At 41.0% G+C, this 19,830-nt stretch overlaps 1 protein-coding gene across 4 annotated transcripts; it reads right to left on the bottom strand.

Annotated features, from left to right (window-relative positions):
• Positions 1-1,220: 1,220 nt before the first annotated feature.
• Positions 1,221-17,116, bottom strand: glyr1 (glyoxylate reductase 1 homolog (Arabidopsis)). 4 transcript variants are annotated; one of them, XM_020104335.2, is made up of 16 exons: positions 16,997-17,116; positions 15,594-15,630; positions 15,413-15,492; positions 15,181-15,319; positions 13,834-13,944; positions 11,472-11,555; positions 8,272-8,325; positions 6,913-6,963; positions 6,662-6,735; positions 5,296-5,395; positions 4,940-5,050; positions 4,747-4,848; positions 4,500-4,662; positions 4,234-4,413; positions 3,943-4,067; positions 1,221-2,679 (listed from the first exon to the last, which is right to left on the bottom strand). In XM_020104335.2, exons 1-16 carry the CDS (start codon positions 17,032-17,034, stop codon positions 2,605-2,607), a joined length of 1,524 nt encoding a protein of 507 aa, XP_019959894.1. In that variant the 5' UTR covers positions 17,035-17,116; the 3' UTR covers positions 1,221-2,604. The 4 variants fall into 4 exon arrangements, with proteins under 4 accessions (XP_019959894.1, XP_019959896.1, XP_019959895.1 ...); XM_020104337.2 differs by lacking the exon at positions 11,472-11,555; XM_020104336.2 differs by lacking the exon at positions 8,272-8,325.
• Positions 17,117-19,830: the final 2,714 nt, after the last annotated feature.

Here is a 19,830-nt window from a genome sequence, read left to right on the forward strand (position 1 = left end):
AGCAGCAGAGCTTCAGCTAACTCGTGTTTATAATCACTCAGAGACAAACCCCACATTGACAGTGTGGTCCAACACTGATGTGCATTCCTCTCCTTTTTATTTGTTTTGGACAGTTTGCAGTAGTATTGTGATGGACCCATTTCTGCATCTTCTTCCTGACACCACATGGGGCAGATTAGATCTGAAGTGAAGTTGGCAAAATTGGACGAGGAAAAAACAAAACAAAAACAAGGAACAAGCCGTTAAACTTGAAACTCACTCTGCAAGTATTCTAACACATGCCTTGGGCAACTGAACTCCTAGTTAGCAGGGACATATAACACCTCTGGCTGAGCATGCACAACAACACGTTTGTTTTGCACAAGTTGGACATTGTCATTTGCATCTGCAGACTTATCTAGGGCATGATTCACGCTTCACCGTGGAGGTCTTCACAGGTCCAGAATTTCCATTCCATTTCAAAACACGCCGTTACAGAAAAACTTGACGAACGTTTACAATTTTAAAGAAATGAACTCTGAAGGTTGTGGTTATGAACTAAAAGTAATTATCGGAACAGTCTGCTCTGGTCTACTGGGATGTAACACATACTCACACAGCTTCAAACACAGAACATGCTCCTACATGACGTGATCAAACTCCAAACTAAATGGAGTCATGACGGTATCTGTCTTCAGACTTCACATCTCAACATAAGCATGAGTTCATGAAATATATCTGCTCATATTGGCTTCTGAACATGCAGCAAATGATTTTAGTAACAATTCAGTAAATCTGTGTTGCAGTAACCCCTTTACCATATTTTGCATATATTAGGACTAAGATCATGTAATCAGTAAACATGCTAAAGGGACACACAACTTTAAAGTGACCTCTCACAGCTTTAGCATCTCTTTACTGACATTTGTTGATTCAATCAATCTGTAATGAGCTATGATCAGCTGATGATACTGCTGATGAATCCATCAGTCAGGTTGCAGAACTGCATCAGGTCTTGTATGTTAAGAACCCAGTGGACTTGTGAGGACCTCTACTGTGTGGTCAAGATGGCCCTCACTGTCATGTGATCAACACCGGCCCCTCTTTGCTTTACCTGAAGTGTTTCTGAGGGTGATGTATTTAAGAAGTGATCAAATGAACAATATGGAAATGAAACAAACAGTTGAGTTAAAGTGTTGTTCGCCTGTGTGTGTGCTAGCTCATCAATAAAAAGTTTCAAGTGAACTGAGGATGTTTTATTTATTCCAGTGCCAGTCTTTAAAACTAATGAAACATTCCCACCACACAACCACCTCAAACTGTTTCATTAGTTTGTCTTTTAATTGTGGATTTTTGCCCCTTGATGAAACTTGGCCTTCAAATGTAGCCATAAATTCTTATAACTTAGCAGAAATAACATGACACTTGGGCTTAATCATGAACTTCAGTTAAAATGCAACTCAAGAAGTGGATTCATCTCGTTACAGGTTAATATATTAAAAAAAGAAAAACACAGTAGAACTGAGAACTCTTCCAAACAAAACAATGAAGGGGTTCAAATGTTGAAATCTCAAGTCGTGATGAGTCATTTCAATTATTACTGCATTTTAAGGCCTCAACACATCCTGTTGCTCTTTTCTTAACCGCTTCAAGAAAGATTAATCAATAACACCAACATAAAAGCATACATCATGTGGTCAAACACAGAAACAAGCCATGAATAAACTGCACCAAGAAGACCTGGAAAGAAGCATAAATAAATACATCTATCATTGAAAGACTTGAGGGGGTTACAATGTTAAGGCAATGCAGTGGCATGTTCTTGGTGTTTTCTCTCATGGAATTCTGGACGATTAAAAAGAAAAGCAAATAACACACTCAATTAAATAAACTCTTCATTTGCACATGAACAAAAAAAAAAATCTTTAGGGTTTCTGTATCCACTATACCTGACAGCATTTTCTCTGGACTGAGTCGGACACGCTGCTCTTCACAGTAGCAATGCCCCGACCACCCTGCGTTACTTCTACCACTTTTTTTTTTTCCCCCCCCAGTTGTCAGAAACCAGACTAACCGCCCCCACAGCAGTAGTACAACCTTGTTTGGAGCACTCTCATGGTGTGTTCAGATCAAACGTGAAGACATAGTTCCCCGTGCTGTGATTACATACTAAACCCAAGCAACGATGCAAATTTGTGCCAGGTCACATGAACATGTGTCTGCTGAAATGGAAACAATTTCAACTGGAGCAAAAACAAGGAGAGCAAACTTATTGTGTGTGGACAGTGAGTTCTGTGATAAATCTGTACTTTGTAGAAACAGTAACAGTAGGAGGACCAGGGAAAATCTGAAAATACTAATGTGACTCCAGCTGTCATTTTGTCTTTACCACAAACAAAGCTCGCACAACCCTTTGACTTTGTGTTTGTTCTGAACACACCATTACAATGCTCAAGGTTACCTCGAAAAACATAATTACAATCCATGACTTGTGGGCAAGTAACATGGCTGCCACTGGGGCTAAAAGAAATAAAACAACTAGAATTGAAAATAACACTCAGTAAATAATGAGGGAGAAATAAGAAGGGATTAAAGACTGGTCCAGAGGATAGGTCACACCCCGCTCTAGTGAATGTAGGCTCGGTAGACTGCAGAAATATCATTGTCTGACTGGTCCAGTGCCTTAGCCCTCTTGTAAACCTGCACGGGGACAGAAATCAAAACAATAGTTTCAGTTGCATTACAGATGCAGAGCGTTAATAAAGTTCATAACCTCCAGAGAAGGACTGTGCTTGAGCAGTCTTCCATGTAGAGGACTGTGATACTGAGACAGCTGACCACAGGACAACTAAGCATCTACAACCATGTCCAGCTACCCTCTATTCAACCTGGAACATTAACCTAGTTGATTTAGTATCTTCTTGCCCATAATATTCTCTCCTGATGAATGAGACACTTGTGGTGATTGTGTCTATTAACTTCAGTTAGGTCATTACACACACCTCAGATACAAGGGCGTGAGGGGAAGAGGCTTCTAAAGGTGGCAGCTGGAGCAGGTGAAATGCTTCAGTGGACGTCAGTTATAAACAAGTAAACCCGGTCTGCATTTTTCTGTCCGAACCCAATTCAACCCTAAAAAACTAACCGAGCACGACGGGCATTTCGTTTTTTTCTGTCTGGACCAAGGTTATTATAGTTTTGAAATTTTCTTCACTTTTTTATTTCAGTTTAGTTTTAGTTAGTTCAACAAGTGATTTTGTAGTTTTAGTTTAGTTTTTATTTTGAGGAATCGACTAGTTTCAGTTTAGTTTTTACTTAGTTTGAGTTTTTCCAGGTATTTAGAGAAAGCCTTGACTTGTAGAAGCTGAAACAGGATGAAACAATGTGTGACACCAAATATGGTTTATCAAGTCCTTTAATTTCATTCTGTAACCATCACCTGCAGGACAGGCAGTGATCCAGGGAGAAAACAAAACGACAACGAAGCTGAATTTATCTGCAATTCAGTTTAGTTTTAGTTAGTTTTGCATTGTTCATTGTAGTTTTTATTTAGTTTTCGTTTTTTTTGTAATTGTCGTTTTTATTTTTATTTCAGTTAACTAAATTATTTGTTCATTGCTAGTTCTAGTTTTAGTCTTAGTTTTCATTAACTATAATAACCCTGGTCTGAACCCGACCTGTGCCTGAGCTTCAATGAGTATGTGTTACCCCCGTCCCTCACACACATTGGTCATTGCTTGATTCCCCTGATTACAGACATGTGCGGTGTATCTCTGGCAGCCTGTGAAATCTACCGGATTCATTTCAACTACACAAACAAATACCCATGTGTGTCTAAAGGAGACAGTCTTTGCTCACCAGCTCAGAAGAAAGCAGAAAAGTTGTTTTGTTGTAAAGACAATTCTGAGACACTAAGAAAACAATGCTCCTAAATTGATAATAAATATAAGAACAGAGTGGTACCTCATTGGCAGCCGCAGCCATTGGGGTTGGATGGTTGGCCATGTCGCCCATGGAGATGGCTAGCCTCAGATCCTTCTGAATATGTTTCAAATAGTAGTCTGGTTTAAAGTTGCCCTGCAAAATATCTGAAAGTTGCAGGAAGAAATGTTATATGACTACCTTCAAAAAATATTTTCAGTTTAGTCAATAACCTCAAACTCTCAATCTTAAACACTGAAATGAGAAGAAGAACAAATATTCAGAGTCAATAAAAACTTGTCTAGGGTGCAGGTCAATAACCAAATTACTTACTTTGGCATTTCTGGTCCACAAAGGTGCTCGCCATCTGGCCCTGGCACAGGATGTCCAGGAAGGTCTGCTGTGATTGGCCAGTGGCCTGGGCCAGAGTAAGCCCCTCTGCGATGGTGGCCATGAAGCTGCCCTGCACCATGTTGAGGATCAGCATCATCCTCGCTGCGTTCCCTGCCTCACCTTAATTAAGACACGTTGTCACATATTAATGAAAAGAGAAATATGGCACAGTCTCAACCCAAAAATCATAAAGTACCACAACATACCCAGGAAGAAGGAGGTCTTGCCCATGGCCTGGAAGCAGCTGCTGCAGTCCTCATAGACCGTCCTGTCACCAGCTGCCACAATGACCAGCATCCCATCATTGGAGAGCTGCTGGCTTCCTGCCACTGGAGCCTCCAGGAAACGTCCGCCCCGCAACGTGATCACCTCAAATTCAAACATTAGAAAACAACTTAATACAGAAATGCTTATTATGTTAGCATTTAGATTTTTGGGTGTGTTGGTGAATACCTGTGAGAGTTCTGTGATGGTCTCTGGGTCAACGGTGGACATCTCTACATAGCATTTCCCTGGCCTGATTCCCTGCAGCACCCCACTGGGTCCAAGCACCAACTGCAGAGCATCAAACACAGGCGTGGAAACGTTTTTAACCAATAATCCAGCATCTCAGCAGGAAGCCGTGTGTAGTTGAGATGATACTTACATCCCTGGCGGCCTTTGGGTCGGAGACGCAGGAAAAAGTGATGTCACATGTGGAAGCCACCTCTGCAGGAGTCCGGCCTAACCTGGCACCCTCCTGAATGAACAGGTCGCACTGGAACACAGCAGGCAAGGGTCGTTAGCGGCAAAACACTTGAATTGATATTATTGTTCAACAGGTTCACGAATAAGCAGCCTCAGTTGCACTCTCCACCCAATGTGAAATTTGAATCTGTTACTACAAGAATATGAATCTTATGCATTTTACCCTTTGGCCTCCCAGCCTGTGTGAAAGAATCGTCTAGAGTTTCACTTGTGTCTATGTATAGTCATATAATATGTGGCGGTGACCAAACGCACCTTTTCTGCTGTGCGATTCCACACGGTGACCACGTGACCCATTTTCAGCAGGTTGGAAACAATACCACTACCCATCAGCCCCAGACCCAGGAACCCTATCCTGAAGGGAAAAATCCAAAAGAAAAAAACATTAAAACACAAGCAAACAAATAATAAAATGAAATACTAGCATTCATATAAACTGAGTAATTTATTAGGAACACCTGTACATCTGCTTAACTCTGCAGCAGAATGATGGAAACTGGTTGATCATGACAGTGAGTTTAGTGAACTTCAGTGACCTTTTCAGTCACCGGAGGTAAATCCAGGTGAACATGTGGTCGAACAGGAGATTGGTGGCATAAACGTGCAGCTGACGAATCTGCAGGGATGTTGTGACGCAGTCAAAAGGAAAGTTTCCAACATCTTGTGGAATCAATGAACACAAGAGCTGTTCTACCTACAGTGTTAGTGTGGTGTTTCTAATTGTTATGGAAGTTTCCTGGAAGCTGGTGAAAGGAGATCTCAGACAGCAGCTGATGTCCTGTCAGAAGATTTGAATGTAGACTTGATGCAAGGAGACCAGAAGGTGGAACAATATACAAACACTAACAGAGTAACATGAGACATTGTCACCCCCAAATCTGAAGATGTCTCCCACAGCATCCCCATATATCTTCCTCTACTTGCGTCACCCATTCTAACAGCACATCCATGAATGGCTAGAATTGCTGTCACTCTCCATGTTCCATGTAGGTGTTTGCCTCCTATTGGATAGTTAAGCCTAACGCATGCATTCCTAAATCACATTGTGTCCTTATGTCTTGCCACTGGTGAAATACACAAAAGAGTTGAAGTTGGTGTCTCTCTGTCTGGGGCATCTGAGTCAGATATGAAAGTCCCTGAGCGTAGACACTACAATGTACCGTTGGTTGGTCCTTTATCTATAACCTGACCTTGGGCACTGCTAGGAGAGAGAAGGGATCTGTGAAATTAGACAGGCACTATATGCCAGATGTGTGAGGATGGTCAACAATCCCTCAACACTAATAAAGTGCTATATGAGTGTTCTCAATTATCTATTTTAAATGTAAGGATGACCACTAAATTAAGCAATATCAGTAATAGCAACCCTGTTTCCTATAAAAGCCCATTTCCTTCAGCACGATGTAGTCTGAAATAAACTTACTATGCCAAAATGATTAGAAACCTTCTCAAGGAGTCATTTTCATATACACAAGTTATTATTTTGAGGACGTTTCGCATCATAATGATTAGGGGATCATTTTTTATCTCATGACATTTGAAGATATGCCTTTCCAGCTAAATTTAGTAAGTCGTTGTAATAATGGTGTTCAGTAACGCTTTAGTGAGCATGTGTTAATACCTTTTATCTGTGGGTGTGATGCTGCCATTAATGGCTGTGCTGTCGGCTGCTTGGATAGATGTTGACCCTGTGTCCTGCACAAAAAAAATAAAACTGTCAATATCATACTCAATGTATCTTGTGTCGCAACACATAATGTGAAATTGTTTAGAAGACTAAAGTTGAAATGTAAAGAAAATCAACCTGTACAAGTAAAAAAGATGGTTCAACATTTTACTGGTTACTGTAACAAAAAAATGATTCTGCTTTACCTCTTCAACGATCTTCAGGCGCTTGCTGATGGGTTCCATTGATGAGGCTGGCTGTGGGAAACAAACAAGAGATGACCAAATGGTTAACACACGACACAAGTACACGTGTGATTCTCTGTATCAGGTAAGTCCTAAATTATTAAACTATATCAATCAAATGACAGTTATTAACAAAGAGCACCTAATGATCAGTCAGTATATGGGTCAGTTTAAAAAGATTTACCTCCACCAAGGAGGTTATGTTTTCCCCTGTCAGTCAGCAGGATTATGTAAACCTCGCCCAACCTCGAGGAGTGATGGGGCAGGGACCAGGAAATAACCCATTACATTTAGGTGTGGATCAGGTTAGTTGTCGCTTTCCTCAACAATGTAAGACAGTTGAATTAATTTCTCAGGAAATACCGTGTGGATATATTTATGGTGTCTATGAGTTTAGCAATTTGCTGGAGACTACAACTTTTTTCATTATAAAAGCAACAAGCAAGTATGGGACTGTTTGGCTTTGGTGGAGATGTGCTCTCTAATGAGTGCTTTTTAACTTCTGTTCTTTATATTTATTGTTATTCATCCACTGTCTATTGCTTTGACTTGCCGTAAGCACTTAGTAACGACTAGTTTGTGGTAAGTGCTATCTAAATAAACCTTGTCACAGCTGTGCCAGTGTTGTGTATTGAGTGCCAAAATGCAGAATCCCTGAAAGGGGAGGAGGATCTATCACTTTAGCTGCAGGCTGTTTCGGTTTAACTGTGACAGGCCTACATTGGGGGCGAGTTTCTGGTGGGGTTCACACCGCTGCCACTGGCACAAAGTTGGGTGCGTCTAGATATAAGACCAAGATAACATAAGGTACTACATTACTTCCCTGCTGATGAAATCAGATTCAGCCCACAGAGTGTCACAGACCTCCACCAGATCTGGTATTAAAATCCATCCTGCGGGATCTGATCCCAAGTGGTCAGCGCTAGGTCAGCGAACACTCAAATGCGCCCCGAGATCCGATCCCTCGGTCCACTATCAGAGGTGGTCTGGGACGAGTGGCCACATTCTTTAAGATATGTGAACCCAAATTCTTCTTGGTCAACATTGAAGGGCCGCCTTCTCAGCTGATGTCCTCTGCCTCCTACAGTCGAAACGTTTTTCAATTCTCAGTGTCCATACGTCGATTTGTTTGTAGCCCCGATATCAAAACTGATCACCACAGAATGACTGATACTTTTCTTAAATTGGTCAATTCTTTCTTCATAGCAGAGCTGCACAAGATCTAAGTAAAGGAATCGTCCTGTTCAGGTTGAAGACAACTACTCATTCCCTCTAAATGAAAAGAAGGGTGGCAGTCCTGGTCAGCATGTTTCCTCGTACCTTCTCAGACTGGCTCAGAAGGAAGTGATGGAAATGTGGGTCGTCCTTCACAGGCTGCAACAGAACAAGAGTTCAGTGGGACAGTGTTCTCTTTGGATAGAAAACCCTTGAGTCTACATTGCACAGTGCTGACATGTCAGGGCTCCTTTTATAGTGTGCCATGTTTTCCCACACTACTTCCCTCCCTTCTTCCAAGAGCATGGGTTTTCATTTTGAGAGCATCATTTCAGCTTCTGACATTCTAATGTCGTCTTACATACACCTTCTGCTCAAGTTCAAATTTTCTCTGCTCCTGCTCATAAGTGTTTGTCGGCACTGTGGCCCTGTTTACACCAGGCATTCAAATGTGTCTCGGGTGATCTGATTACAAGGGGATGGGTAAGTTCCCCCAAGACACATTGAGATCCAATCACTCAGACCACATTCTTTTTGCAGAGTAAACGCTGTGTACTGGGACTCAGGTGACTCATTCAACCCACTTGTCTGGACCTTTTCCGGAGTTCATGTCTGAAAACTGCTTTAGAGTTGGAGCAGAGCAAATCTGAGCATGAGCTGGGGGTGTTGGGAGAGATCGGAGTTTTGATGAAAGCCTGTGAATATCTGAATTTGAAACATATTTAAATTACTCTACCCTTGAATATAGATGGGTAAGAAACTCCATAAAGTTTCTGGTAAGCAGTTCATTCAAATATGGGAAACTCTCCCCAATGTACTACAGTAAAGAAAAACACTAAATAAAATAAATTTGGTCTCACACCAAGAGACAAACAGTTTGCTGTTCAAAAGAGCCAGAGCTTTATGTTGGCTTTGCCGGTAATGTCCACAAATTCTTTTTATTCCAGTTCTACACTGATCTGATACTCTTCCAGCCAAACTGTAAAAATGAATTAAAAACAAAAAAAAAGGTGAATAACAGTGTGTTGTCTGAAACCAGACAACTTTGATTCCAGTAACTTCAGATAAACTGCACCTCTACTTAAAACAACCCATTAAACCCACAAATCCAGTCATTATCTGCTTCTTCCCATGCAAGTGGAAACTGGTTAGGTTTGAATGACTCCCAAATACACAGTTACATGCTTTCACCGTCCCATTAAACAACATTAATTGAGTGGATTTAGAAGTGCAAAGCAGCCTAAGACTTTTTCCCCAGTATGTTTCACTACTGTAAAGGAACTGGTTCTGTTTTACATAGGCCGATACAATTCAACAGCGCATGAAGCAGGATGAGAGCAGCAGTAACTGGCAGCACGAGCTCTACTGGTTGGAATGGAATTCGTAAAACAACATTAGGTTATAACAATGAATATTCTACAGGGGGAAAAAGAGCACTAGTGCAGCTCACAACGTCTTGCATGTTGCCTGCAGAGAATGATAGGCCCTATCTAAAACTCCTGCTTGGAAACACTTGGATTTTGCAAAACTGTGGAACCATGATAGAATGTTGCACACAAGCTATGTTCAGTACAGTGCCACAACAGAAATGTGCAGCCAAGAGTGTGGCCTGATGTTCCAAACTCTTAAACTACATTTACCACATTCTAACTCAGTCTGTTAACACATTCTTTGTGTCTGGTTTTGAATGCCCCTCCAGGGCCAGACACTGGTCATTACAAGTAGCAGATGATCATTGCATTTGATAATAGTTGTGAAATCAATCGAATAAAATATATCAATGATGAAATAAATAAACCAATAGTATTAGTTACCTCATGAATGTAGTGCAACAATACATTAACAGCACAAATACATATTTTAATTGTTAAACTGGAGTTGTCTTTAGTAGAAATAATCAAACGTCCTTTTTGTCAGTATTAATTTCTATTTAAAAGGTCCAGTGTGTAAGATTTAGGTGAAAGGGAACTATTGGCAGAAATGTAATGTAGAATAATCCTCATGATGTTTTCACTAGTTCATTTCATCTAATTTGTATGAATTGTAGTTTTCTTTACCCCAGAAAAGACCCTTTATATTTAAATACTTTATATTTACATGGAGGAGGTCCTCTCTACAGAGGCCACCATGTTTTTTACATTAGTCCAGACTGAACAAACTAAACACCTTTTGAGTTTTTATGACAACTGAAGCTACCACAGGTTCTTTTTCATGTTTGGAAGGAGAGGGTGAGGTGAGGGGTGTTCAGCTGCAACATGACACTTCAACACTAGATATCACTAAATTCTACACACTGTACCTTCAAGGTTGGATACCAAAATCCTACACAGCCGATACCTACCAGACCTAACCCCAACACAGATTTCTGAACAATATTTCAGTTCCTGGGCTATGTGCTGAAAAGGTTGTCCTGCTAACTGGCAACACAAACAGTCTACTGTATATTACACTTAACTCTGGTGGCACCCTGTCTACATGATAAACTCAATGAAGCACCTAGCACTGCTTGGATATATCTGAGGCAGAGGGATGCTCCGTGCTTGACTGCTTGTGTGACCTCATGATGAACCAATGATCCAGCAGTTTTCTGCTGATGACAAGTTTTGAGTATTTTGCTGTATTGAGGCCTGACACTGTCTCACACATCTTCAATTATTGTAGGTTTTATGAATTATTTTATTTTATTATGTAAATTTGTTGAAGAGATTTGCACTTATATTTTATATTTATATTTTAGTTAAGTAAACATTCACAGTAAATTTCAACTTCCAATTTGCCTTAGCATAAAAAAGCTAAAGTGAATTGTTTGACCTTTTGGACTTGATCAGTTCCATGCAGTTTTTGTGCTGTAAGTGCAACAGCAGACTGATCAGTTTGACGTTTGTGTGAAAGTGTTTCCACTGACATTAAGAAGACCAGTTAATGACTCAACTTGTATTTGCTGTTGTGTTTCTTTACATGCACACACAAACCTGGTGGTCATACAGTTCGGAACAGTTTATCCAGGAGTGGTCATCAACCCTGGTCCTGAGGAGCAGGCTGCTAATAGAAGGCAGGAGGCTAACCTGGAAATCAGGTCAACTCAACCAAACCTCAGCTTGCTTTTGGGTCTCCACATACAGAGTTGGTGACCATCTCAAAAGCACATGTCAAATAGACAGTCGTTGAGTTGTCGAGAGTGTGCACCCAACAGGTCAGAAGGGAAAGGTCAGCAGTTGTTGGTGAGTAAAGCCAAAGGTTAAAGTTCAGGTAGAAGAACAGCAAGGCAAGGCAGGCTTGGTGGGAGAGAGGGGGGGTTCACCTACACTGTTTTCCCATTCGAATACTGAGCCAGGTCCAGACCCCAGCCTCTCAATAGTGGATGGCTCTGGGTCAGAGTCAGTCAAGTCCTTAAGGAGGAGAAAGACACATATTCACCTTCGAAATCAAAGGGTGAATTTGTTGCTTGTCTACTGTAGTGGGGGACTTTTCACTTGTTGGGAGGAGACAATGTAGAGCAGATTCCATTCACCTCCACTGTTTAGGGCAGAGGCAGAAAACCCTGGACACACAACACCCCACTGATGTGCACGGATAGATACCTCTACAGATGGAAGAAAACCCTATAGGTGTTGTTACTGATGTCAGGTGGCTGTTACTGTGGCAACATTAGGCCTGCAGCCCCTGCTGTTGTTACACTGTTAAGTGATGATGACTGGGGAATTAAAAACTGGATTATAAAAACAACATTCTGTGAGGATGCAGGAACTAACAGAATGCAAAGAAAAGATAACAGACGAAACCTGAAATTACATGTACACCAGCCTCTTTGTATTTTAACTTCACTTCTGCAGCATACATGGAGTGTAGAATGTAATTTAATGCATGTTCCACTATCAGACTGACCAAAATATGATGGTGGAAAGCCAGTTGAGACAATACAGTCTAGAAATTAATTAAATTAAATCAAAATAACTTTTACACTACATTTCACCAGTATATAACAATAAATTCCTAATGACTTTATTAATAGGTTTGTTGTTGAATTTTATTGAAATAAACAAAAGATTCATGTCAGCAAGACAGGCGTAACAGCTTCAGAGCACTGTGGTTTGTGTATCTCACCACATGAATTGTAGATCCACATTCACTTTATAGGTGACAGCTCGCAAACTCATACTAAACTTTATCATCAAGTAAAATCAATGACCACACCAGTGAGGAGAAAATGTGGATGAATTTTGTAAGTTCAATTTTAGTCTTTAAGACATGCTGACACTGTTTACAAAGCGGAACAAACCCCTACAGGACCAGCCTCATGGTATGGCCAAAGAAATCGATGCCGGGACAGAACTGAAGAGGGGTCAGTGCTATTTAAATCTCTTTAATTACCCCTGCACTGTGAGGCTGTGTGTTCTATTCCCACTTCTGCCTGACGTTGACAAATCTGCTTCTGAACAGACACGTCTCTGTAAACACTAATGAGGCCTGGAAGCACTGAATGTCCTATGGTCTGTACTACGAAGCCGGAACTGTAGTTATCGATCTTAGGTTAAAGTATTGGGTTTTCAGTCCTATGAAGCTGGTGCACTTTATGCTAAACTGCTAATAAGAGCAGGTTAAGTTTGAAATAATGAAAATAAATCTGTCAGCCCAACTCCTGATCAATCAGTTCACAGGAAAACCAGAGTCAGTGCAGCTCAGAAGAACATGAGGGGGAATGAAAACTAAAAACCCCGATGTCAGACTGAGTTAATCGCACATTAACTACTCCTCTCCTCTGACATCACCTAAGCTTCTGTTTATGATTGTTTGTTCATCAACAAACAAAAAGACAAAAGAATAACTCGAGATAAACTTGATCAAATCCATGTGCTAATTAACAGTGTATCATTGGGCTGACTTAAAAATCTATAAATATTGTGAGCGCGCTTTCTATTGTAGTTATTTGATCGTGTTATTTCCATGTGTTAAATGTCACTTTTCACTGAGACCAAGTTAGCCTGCAGGTATCTGTGTTTCTGTCATATTCAGAACTTAATTTACATTTCTGATGATCTTGATATAATTTACTCTGCTTCCTCCACATAAATGAGCTTGTAGCTGGATAAGAAAACCCAGGGTTAGCTCAGACAGCTGATAAACAGCTTCATAGTACAAACTGTCAATGTTTGGTTCAGTAAAGCCAGAAAACAGACAGATATGCTGGGTATGTTGAACTGTCTTTGCAGTACTGGCCCCTGGTCAGCAGAGACTTCTTGGGTATAAAAATAAAGGTTCCTGTTTGTTGACGTAATTCCTTGCTGTGATCTAACATTTGCTTGACAAAACACATTTAGTAGCAATGTTGGTCACCTCGACAGTGATTAGTGGCTAATTTGAATTTAGTATTATCTTATGACCTGTGCAAAAGTTAAGTTCCATAAACATTCCTGGGGTAGAAAATGGCTTTTATTTATTTTTAATTACCAGTTTCGAACCAAGAAAACCAGGACAGTGCCCTGGTGCTTGGGTTAGGTGGAGCTTACAATTACTAGTATCTGTCTGCCCTATTATTTTATTTTTGTGTATTAGACTAAGCAAGAGAATATCGTAAATGTTTTGCCATCATGAAGATTAAATGTGCGTTGTAAAACTCTGGTCAACTTATGATAAGACAGTTTTTTAACTCTTCAGTGTCTAACTGACCTTCTCAGAAGGGTCCTTCAGTGCACTAAGATCCTCGTCATCCTCCTCCAGTATTTTCAGTGGCTTGTTAGGTGTCTTCTTTCCCTTTGAATCTCCTTTACCCTCCGAGTTCTGTCAAAAAACACAGACTATTGTTTAGTGCTACCCTTTCAGCATGGAAACACAGTTGTGAGTCGTTATGACCTTAAGTATTAGGCATGGCTTTCAATAAGGCCTGATTGAGCAGGTTCTGTGTACACTGAACATAAGAGAGAAGAGCTGGTGAAAGCAGGGGACAGATGGTCTGAATTCATCATTTGTCCACCTGAATAAACATTGGCTGAGAGTGAATGTGATCCTGATGAGAATTCCATGACAGGACGTAAGAGTCACTGAGATCAGTCTCACTTCATTACACCGTCAGCCACAGTTTCCATACTAATTGATTGATCAACAACCCAAGAGTCATGTTGATTACTGATCAATTATTTCTAGTACTTTGGTCAAGCCGGTTCCAGCTTATCCAAAATCAAGATTTGCTGCTTTTCTTAGCCTCTTTGTACCAGTTGATCAACACCAGCTTTTTGATGAAGTCACTTAGGGCTCTTGGAAATGAAGGAGTGACCTTCTCTATTTTAACTAAATGTTTTATTGATTGACCAGTGGAAGTAATCAGCAGATTGATCGACAGTGAAAATAATGAGTAAACATGTTCCCTATATGTATTTATTTTGGTTGTGTGGGGGCATAACAACAGAATTGGGTATCATTGCAATAAATTGTCATGTTTACCTTTTTAAAAGATAATACTATCTTCTCTAACACATCAGGCACCCGATGCACTCACTCTAATCCATCAGAAATTACAATAAGCAACAGTTACGGAACATGTGGGCTGTTTGGAATACGTTTAGGGATGTGTTTTCTAAAACAGAAAATCTAAATGAAAAAAGTTTCATACAGCTAGTGAAAATCAGCTGTCCACTACGTAAAGTGAGACCATAAAACCCTCTGTTGTCTCATTCACAAAGCAGAATGCTCACCAGTCATGTTGTATAATGGAGACACACCTCGTGCAAACAGATGCTGATGCTTACACAGTTCACACCGTCAGCTACTCAATATGGAGATTCAAGATCAGGATAATCAAATCTAAAATTACGTCACATAAACATGTGACGTGCCTTGCAAGAGGTATTTTGTGTCATACTGTACATTTTCTTTACAGTACAGCCACTGTGCTTCGAGCGGTATCTCCATAAAGTAATTGTGCACTTCAGCATACACCAAATTTGTGTATTAGTCAAATATGTATATGAACCAATAATCTATATTGAAAGCAGAATCCATTACAATAAAATGTCTCACCTGCTCTTTTCCCTTTGCTTTCTTTAGGAAGTCTTCCACTGCATCAACCGCCTGCTGGAAGCGCTTTCCTTTATTTATCTTGATCATCTCCTCTTTGTGGGCGTGATAGGGCTTCAGCTGTTCTACTTTAATCCAGGCACTGCACAGGCACACAGACACACAGCTCTTAGACATTTCCTGGAGAAGACACTGCAGTGTCAATCAGAACAAGTAGATTACAATTCAGACTTACTGGTCTTCAGTTCCAAAGAATTTCACAAAATGGCATTTTTTACCCCTAGGCTTTTTCAGGTCCTTTGGAGGGCTTACTACCTGAAATGTGAATAAAGCTTTTAGTGTAATATCAGAATACGCTTCATGTTAATTGTAGAAATGTTTTGAACCAGCTAGTGTGAAGTGTCTTTGATCCTTACCTTTCCTGGCCATGGTGGGTAACGCCCGAGCTTCCCCCTGAAATAAGAGTGATACATTTAGGCGTGGTTAATGTCTTGCTTTCATTGCTGGCACCACAGAACATATTGGGTACAAAAAGTCCCCATAGCATTGAGCGTGTAAAGTATTTATGTTTATGATACGGTTTCTGATGAAATGAAAAATGCGCTGGTTTTAGATGGAGGTAGGTGAAGTTCTGGCACAGCTGCTCGTGTTTAGACGACATCTGACCTCGGACCTCTGGCTTCTTTTGCTGAATGAAAATGTGCTTTAGGAAAAATTCTTATTGTTTTGAATGTGTACGAAATGTACACCATCAGCATAACAATACACAGATCTGTGTTTCTCCTGGTTGTCACAACACATGACAACAAATACTTGGCAAAACAAGCAGAATTGCAGAACTGGCCAACTGCATTACGCAACTACAATACAGAGAAGAGACTAAATGGGGGAAAAACACAAGGGAGGAGCAGCGCTGAAATAAACAGTGAGGCACATGTGAGTGTGTTTATCACATGGTGCTTTTCATTCGGCGTTGTTTGCCTGTTTGTCCTCCTAACAAGCATTTCCTGTTGACACATGTTTGCAACAAGCACGTGTTAAGTTCAATACTGTTTGGAAACAGCCAAGTGCGACACTTCATTAAATTCTGACAGCTGATGGTGCTAACAACAGAGGGAATACAAGCCGCTGGTGTTGTGGGGCTCTGTGGTCACATTAACATTGTGATCATTGTGGTTTGTATTATTTTTTCCTCCTAACACGATCACGTGGTCATTTTCATCCTCGATGCGTGGAATAATCCGGTTTAAAGACACTGATGGGCGCTAATGTTTCGGGACGTGTGACGCCGCCACACCGGACAACGTGCCCCTCTCTCCCCCGGTGATACCAGCGCCATGAAGCCGGAGCGACCGGGTCGTCGTCCCTCTCCGCACAGAGGAGCCTCATGTGCGGGTTAAACCTCAGCTCAGAGGAACGGCTGCTCCACTTAACACGGAAGCAGAGCTGCAGAGGAGGTCCGCCGGAGCTACGCAGCTAGCAGAGCCCACAACACGACAAAACACAACGTGTGTGACGGGAATAAACACAAGCACACGTCGGTGAAAGAAACGGGACGACAACAGACGAGGCTGTGTTGGGGTGAACGGTCTCCGTGAGTTAGAAACCCTCCATTTCGCCCGGTCGCTTGCTAGCGGCTAACGACGGCTGCTGGCTGAGTCAGCTCGGTTAGCAATTTGTTTGGGTTGACTATCGACCGACCGAGTGCGCGTACACGTCCGCGAACTACGTGTGCTCGAAGCCCGCAGACACAAACATCAGCGCCGAACTGTCGAGTGCGACAACACGGAGCGATTTCAGTGTTTCAACGTGATCTCACCACACTAGGTCCCCGATCCTCAGATGCACCGTCGCCATCTTACAACTTTAATAAAACGTCGCACTGAATGAGGAGGAAGACAACACACACCCACTAATCACATGTGACGACAAGCCGTCCCTCCCCACGTCACTTCCGCCCCGCTCATGTGTCACTCAGGAATTTGCCTTTCACCAGAAACAAAGAAGAAGAACAACAACAACAATTCATTTGCCCTTTTATTGGTCCATAATATTCCACCTCTGCGTATTTCTATTGCTTTGGTGAGGAATGCAATATAATAAATATAACATTAATGTTTCACTGCACAATTAAAAAGTGTCATATTTTTCAAACAGAAACGTGACATTGAGAGAAGATCAGATTAAACCAATACAATTGTTAATTTCCCTGACTGCCTATGTCAGCTGCTTTTAAATGTCAATTTAAATACAAATCTCACCTTACCAGCGGTCTTGCCCTGCTGTCGGAGCCTGATTGGGTGTTGTCAGGGAATTAGTGATTTTTACACACCCTAATACTTCATGTATTACTTCTATTATGCCTGATCTGAACTGTTTCACAGATGGTTGCCCTGAGAAGTCTGAAAGCGTCTGCAGTAATAATTTAGATGCAATGTTTTATGTTATGAGATGTGATCCTGTCTCTGGTGCAATGTTATTATAGTTTTGAAATTTTCATTAGTTTTTTTTTTTATTTAGTTTTTCAGTTTGCTTTTTTATTTCAGTTTAGTTTTAGTTAGTTCAACAAATGGTTTTGTAGTTTTAGTTTTTATTTTGAGGAATCGACTAGTTTCAGTTAAATTTTTATTTAGTTTTAGTCTTAGTTTGACTTTTTCCAGGTATTTAGAGAAAGCCTTGACTTGTAGAAGCTGAAAATGGATGAAACAATGTGTGACACCAAATATGGTTTATCAAGTCCTTTAATTTCATTCTGTAACCATCACCTGCAGGACAGGCAGTAATAAACATTGTACAAATATATAACATGTCTTTCTACCACATCTGTAATATTCAAGGTGATAATCTCTCACAGTGCTGTTGATAACAGTCCACTTCAAGTCCCTCAACTTCTCACAGTGTTAAAACAGATATATAATATATATACATATATAATAAATATGAGCACTGTTTACAACAGTGGTGTGTGGAGATTATAATCACATCTAAACTGTCATATAATTACACATCTGCACTGAGTCTAATTCACTGGCTAAAAAAAGGTTTTGATAGTAATGGTGGTTATACGAGCCTGTATCAGAACATTTGTGAAACATAGTTACTATCACATGCAACTTACACATGCAGCTTATTAGTATTAACTTATTAAAATTACAATCAAATGACAAAACACAACTCTTTACTAAAGCTAGTTAACTTGCTTCAAACTTCATTAGATGTGTTAAATAAACGGTGAATTACCACAATAACATCAAAAACCACTTGAGGCTTGTAAGTATATGTGGTATGATTATAATAATAAATAAATCAATAGGTTTTGTTGTTGTAAAGTTTCAGTGTAACTTACCTCTGTTCTGTTCGATGTTACGACCGCGACCATCCCAGAGCAACTACACCGCAGCGCTAGCAGGTTAGCAGTAGCGGGTAGCATTTAGCCTAGCTCCTTAGCCTGAGCTAACCAGGTAACGATGAGCTCTGTGGGCGTGGCTCAGCTGTCAGTCTTCACCATGATCGGATACAAACATTGAGTGAGAAGGGGACGTATTCCTCTGATGTTGTGCAGCATGTATCTACACGAGTGGGTTGTTGCAGCAATGTTGGACGTAAGGGAGAGATGACTGTCGAGTGTCACAACCAGGTTCCTTGCGGTCTCGGTGGGGCTACAGCAGAGCTGTCAATGGTGATAGTCAGGTCATGGGTGGGAGAGCCCTTCCCTGGAAGGATAAGTAGTTGGTCTTGTCAAGGTTCATGCTAAGGTGGTGTGCCAACATCCACTGAGAGATGTCAGTCAATTCAATTCAATTTTATTTATATAGCGCCAATTCATAATTTACATTATCTCAAGGCACTTTACATTTAAAGGTCAAGACCTTAAAACAATATTAACATAGAGAAACCCAACAGTTCCCACAATGAGCAAGCACAGGCGACTGTGGAGAGGAAAAACTCCCTCATTAACAGGGAGAAACCTCTGGCAGAACCAGGCTCAATGTGGGCGGTCATCTGCCTCGACCGGTTGGGGTGAGGAAAGAAAAGTAAGGGGGGAGGAAAGGAGAGATGGGTGGAGAGCGGGGGAGAGAAGAGAGAGATGAGGTGGAGAGAGAGAGACCGGTAACAATTTGGCACCATCAAAATCAAGGCTAACCATAACAATAACAATGTATAGATCTACAACATGACTAGATATATTAATGAATTGCTGAGTTCTTGTAATAAATGAAGACAATGGTGATGGTGGTCGTTGTGGTCCTGTAGTCCCGGTGCCGGAGTTATCTGAAACGAGATAGAGAGAAGAGCCAGAGGGACTATGGGAGGACAAAGTGACACTTTGACATGATGACATGTTAAAACTAATAAATAAATAAATAAATAAAGAGGTGTGGGGGGGCAGAGAGACAGAGAGACAGAGGGAAGTGAAGAAGTGCTCAGTGCATGATGGGAGTTCCCCCAGCAGTCTAGACCTATAGCAGCACAACTAAGGGATGGTTCAGGACTCACCTGATCCAGCCCTAACTATAGGCTTTGTCAAAGAGGAAGGTTTTTAGTTTTACTTTAAATGCTGAGACAGTGTCTGCCTCCCGAACCCAGAGTGGGAGCTGGTTCCACAGGAGAGGAGCCTGATAGCTAAATGTTCTACCTCCTGCTCTACTCTTA

Source organism: Paralichthys olivaceus, chromosome 5 (assembly GCF_024713975.1).
Source record: "Paralichthys olivaceus isolate ysfri-2021 chromosome 5, ASM2471397v2, whole genome shotgun sequence".
NCBI lineage: Eukaryota > Metazoa > Chordata > Actinopteri > Pleuronectiformes > Paralichthyidae > Paralichthys > Paralichthys olivaceus.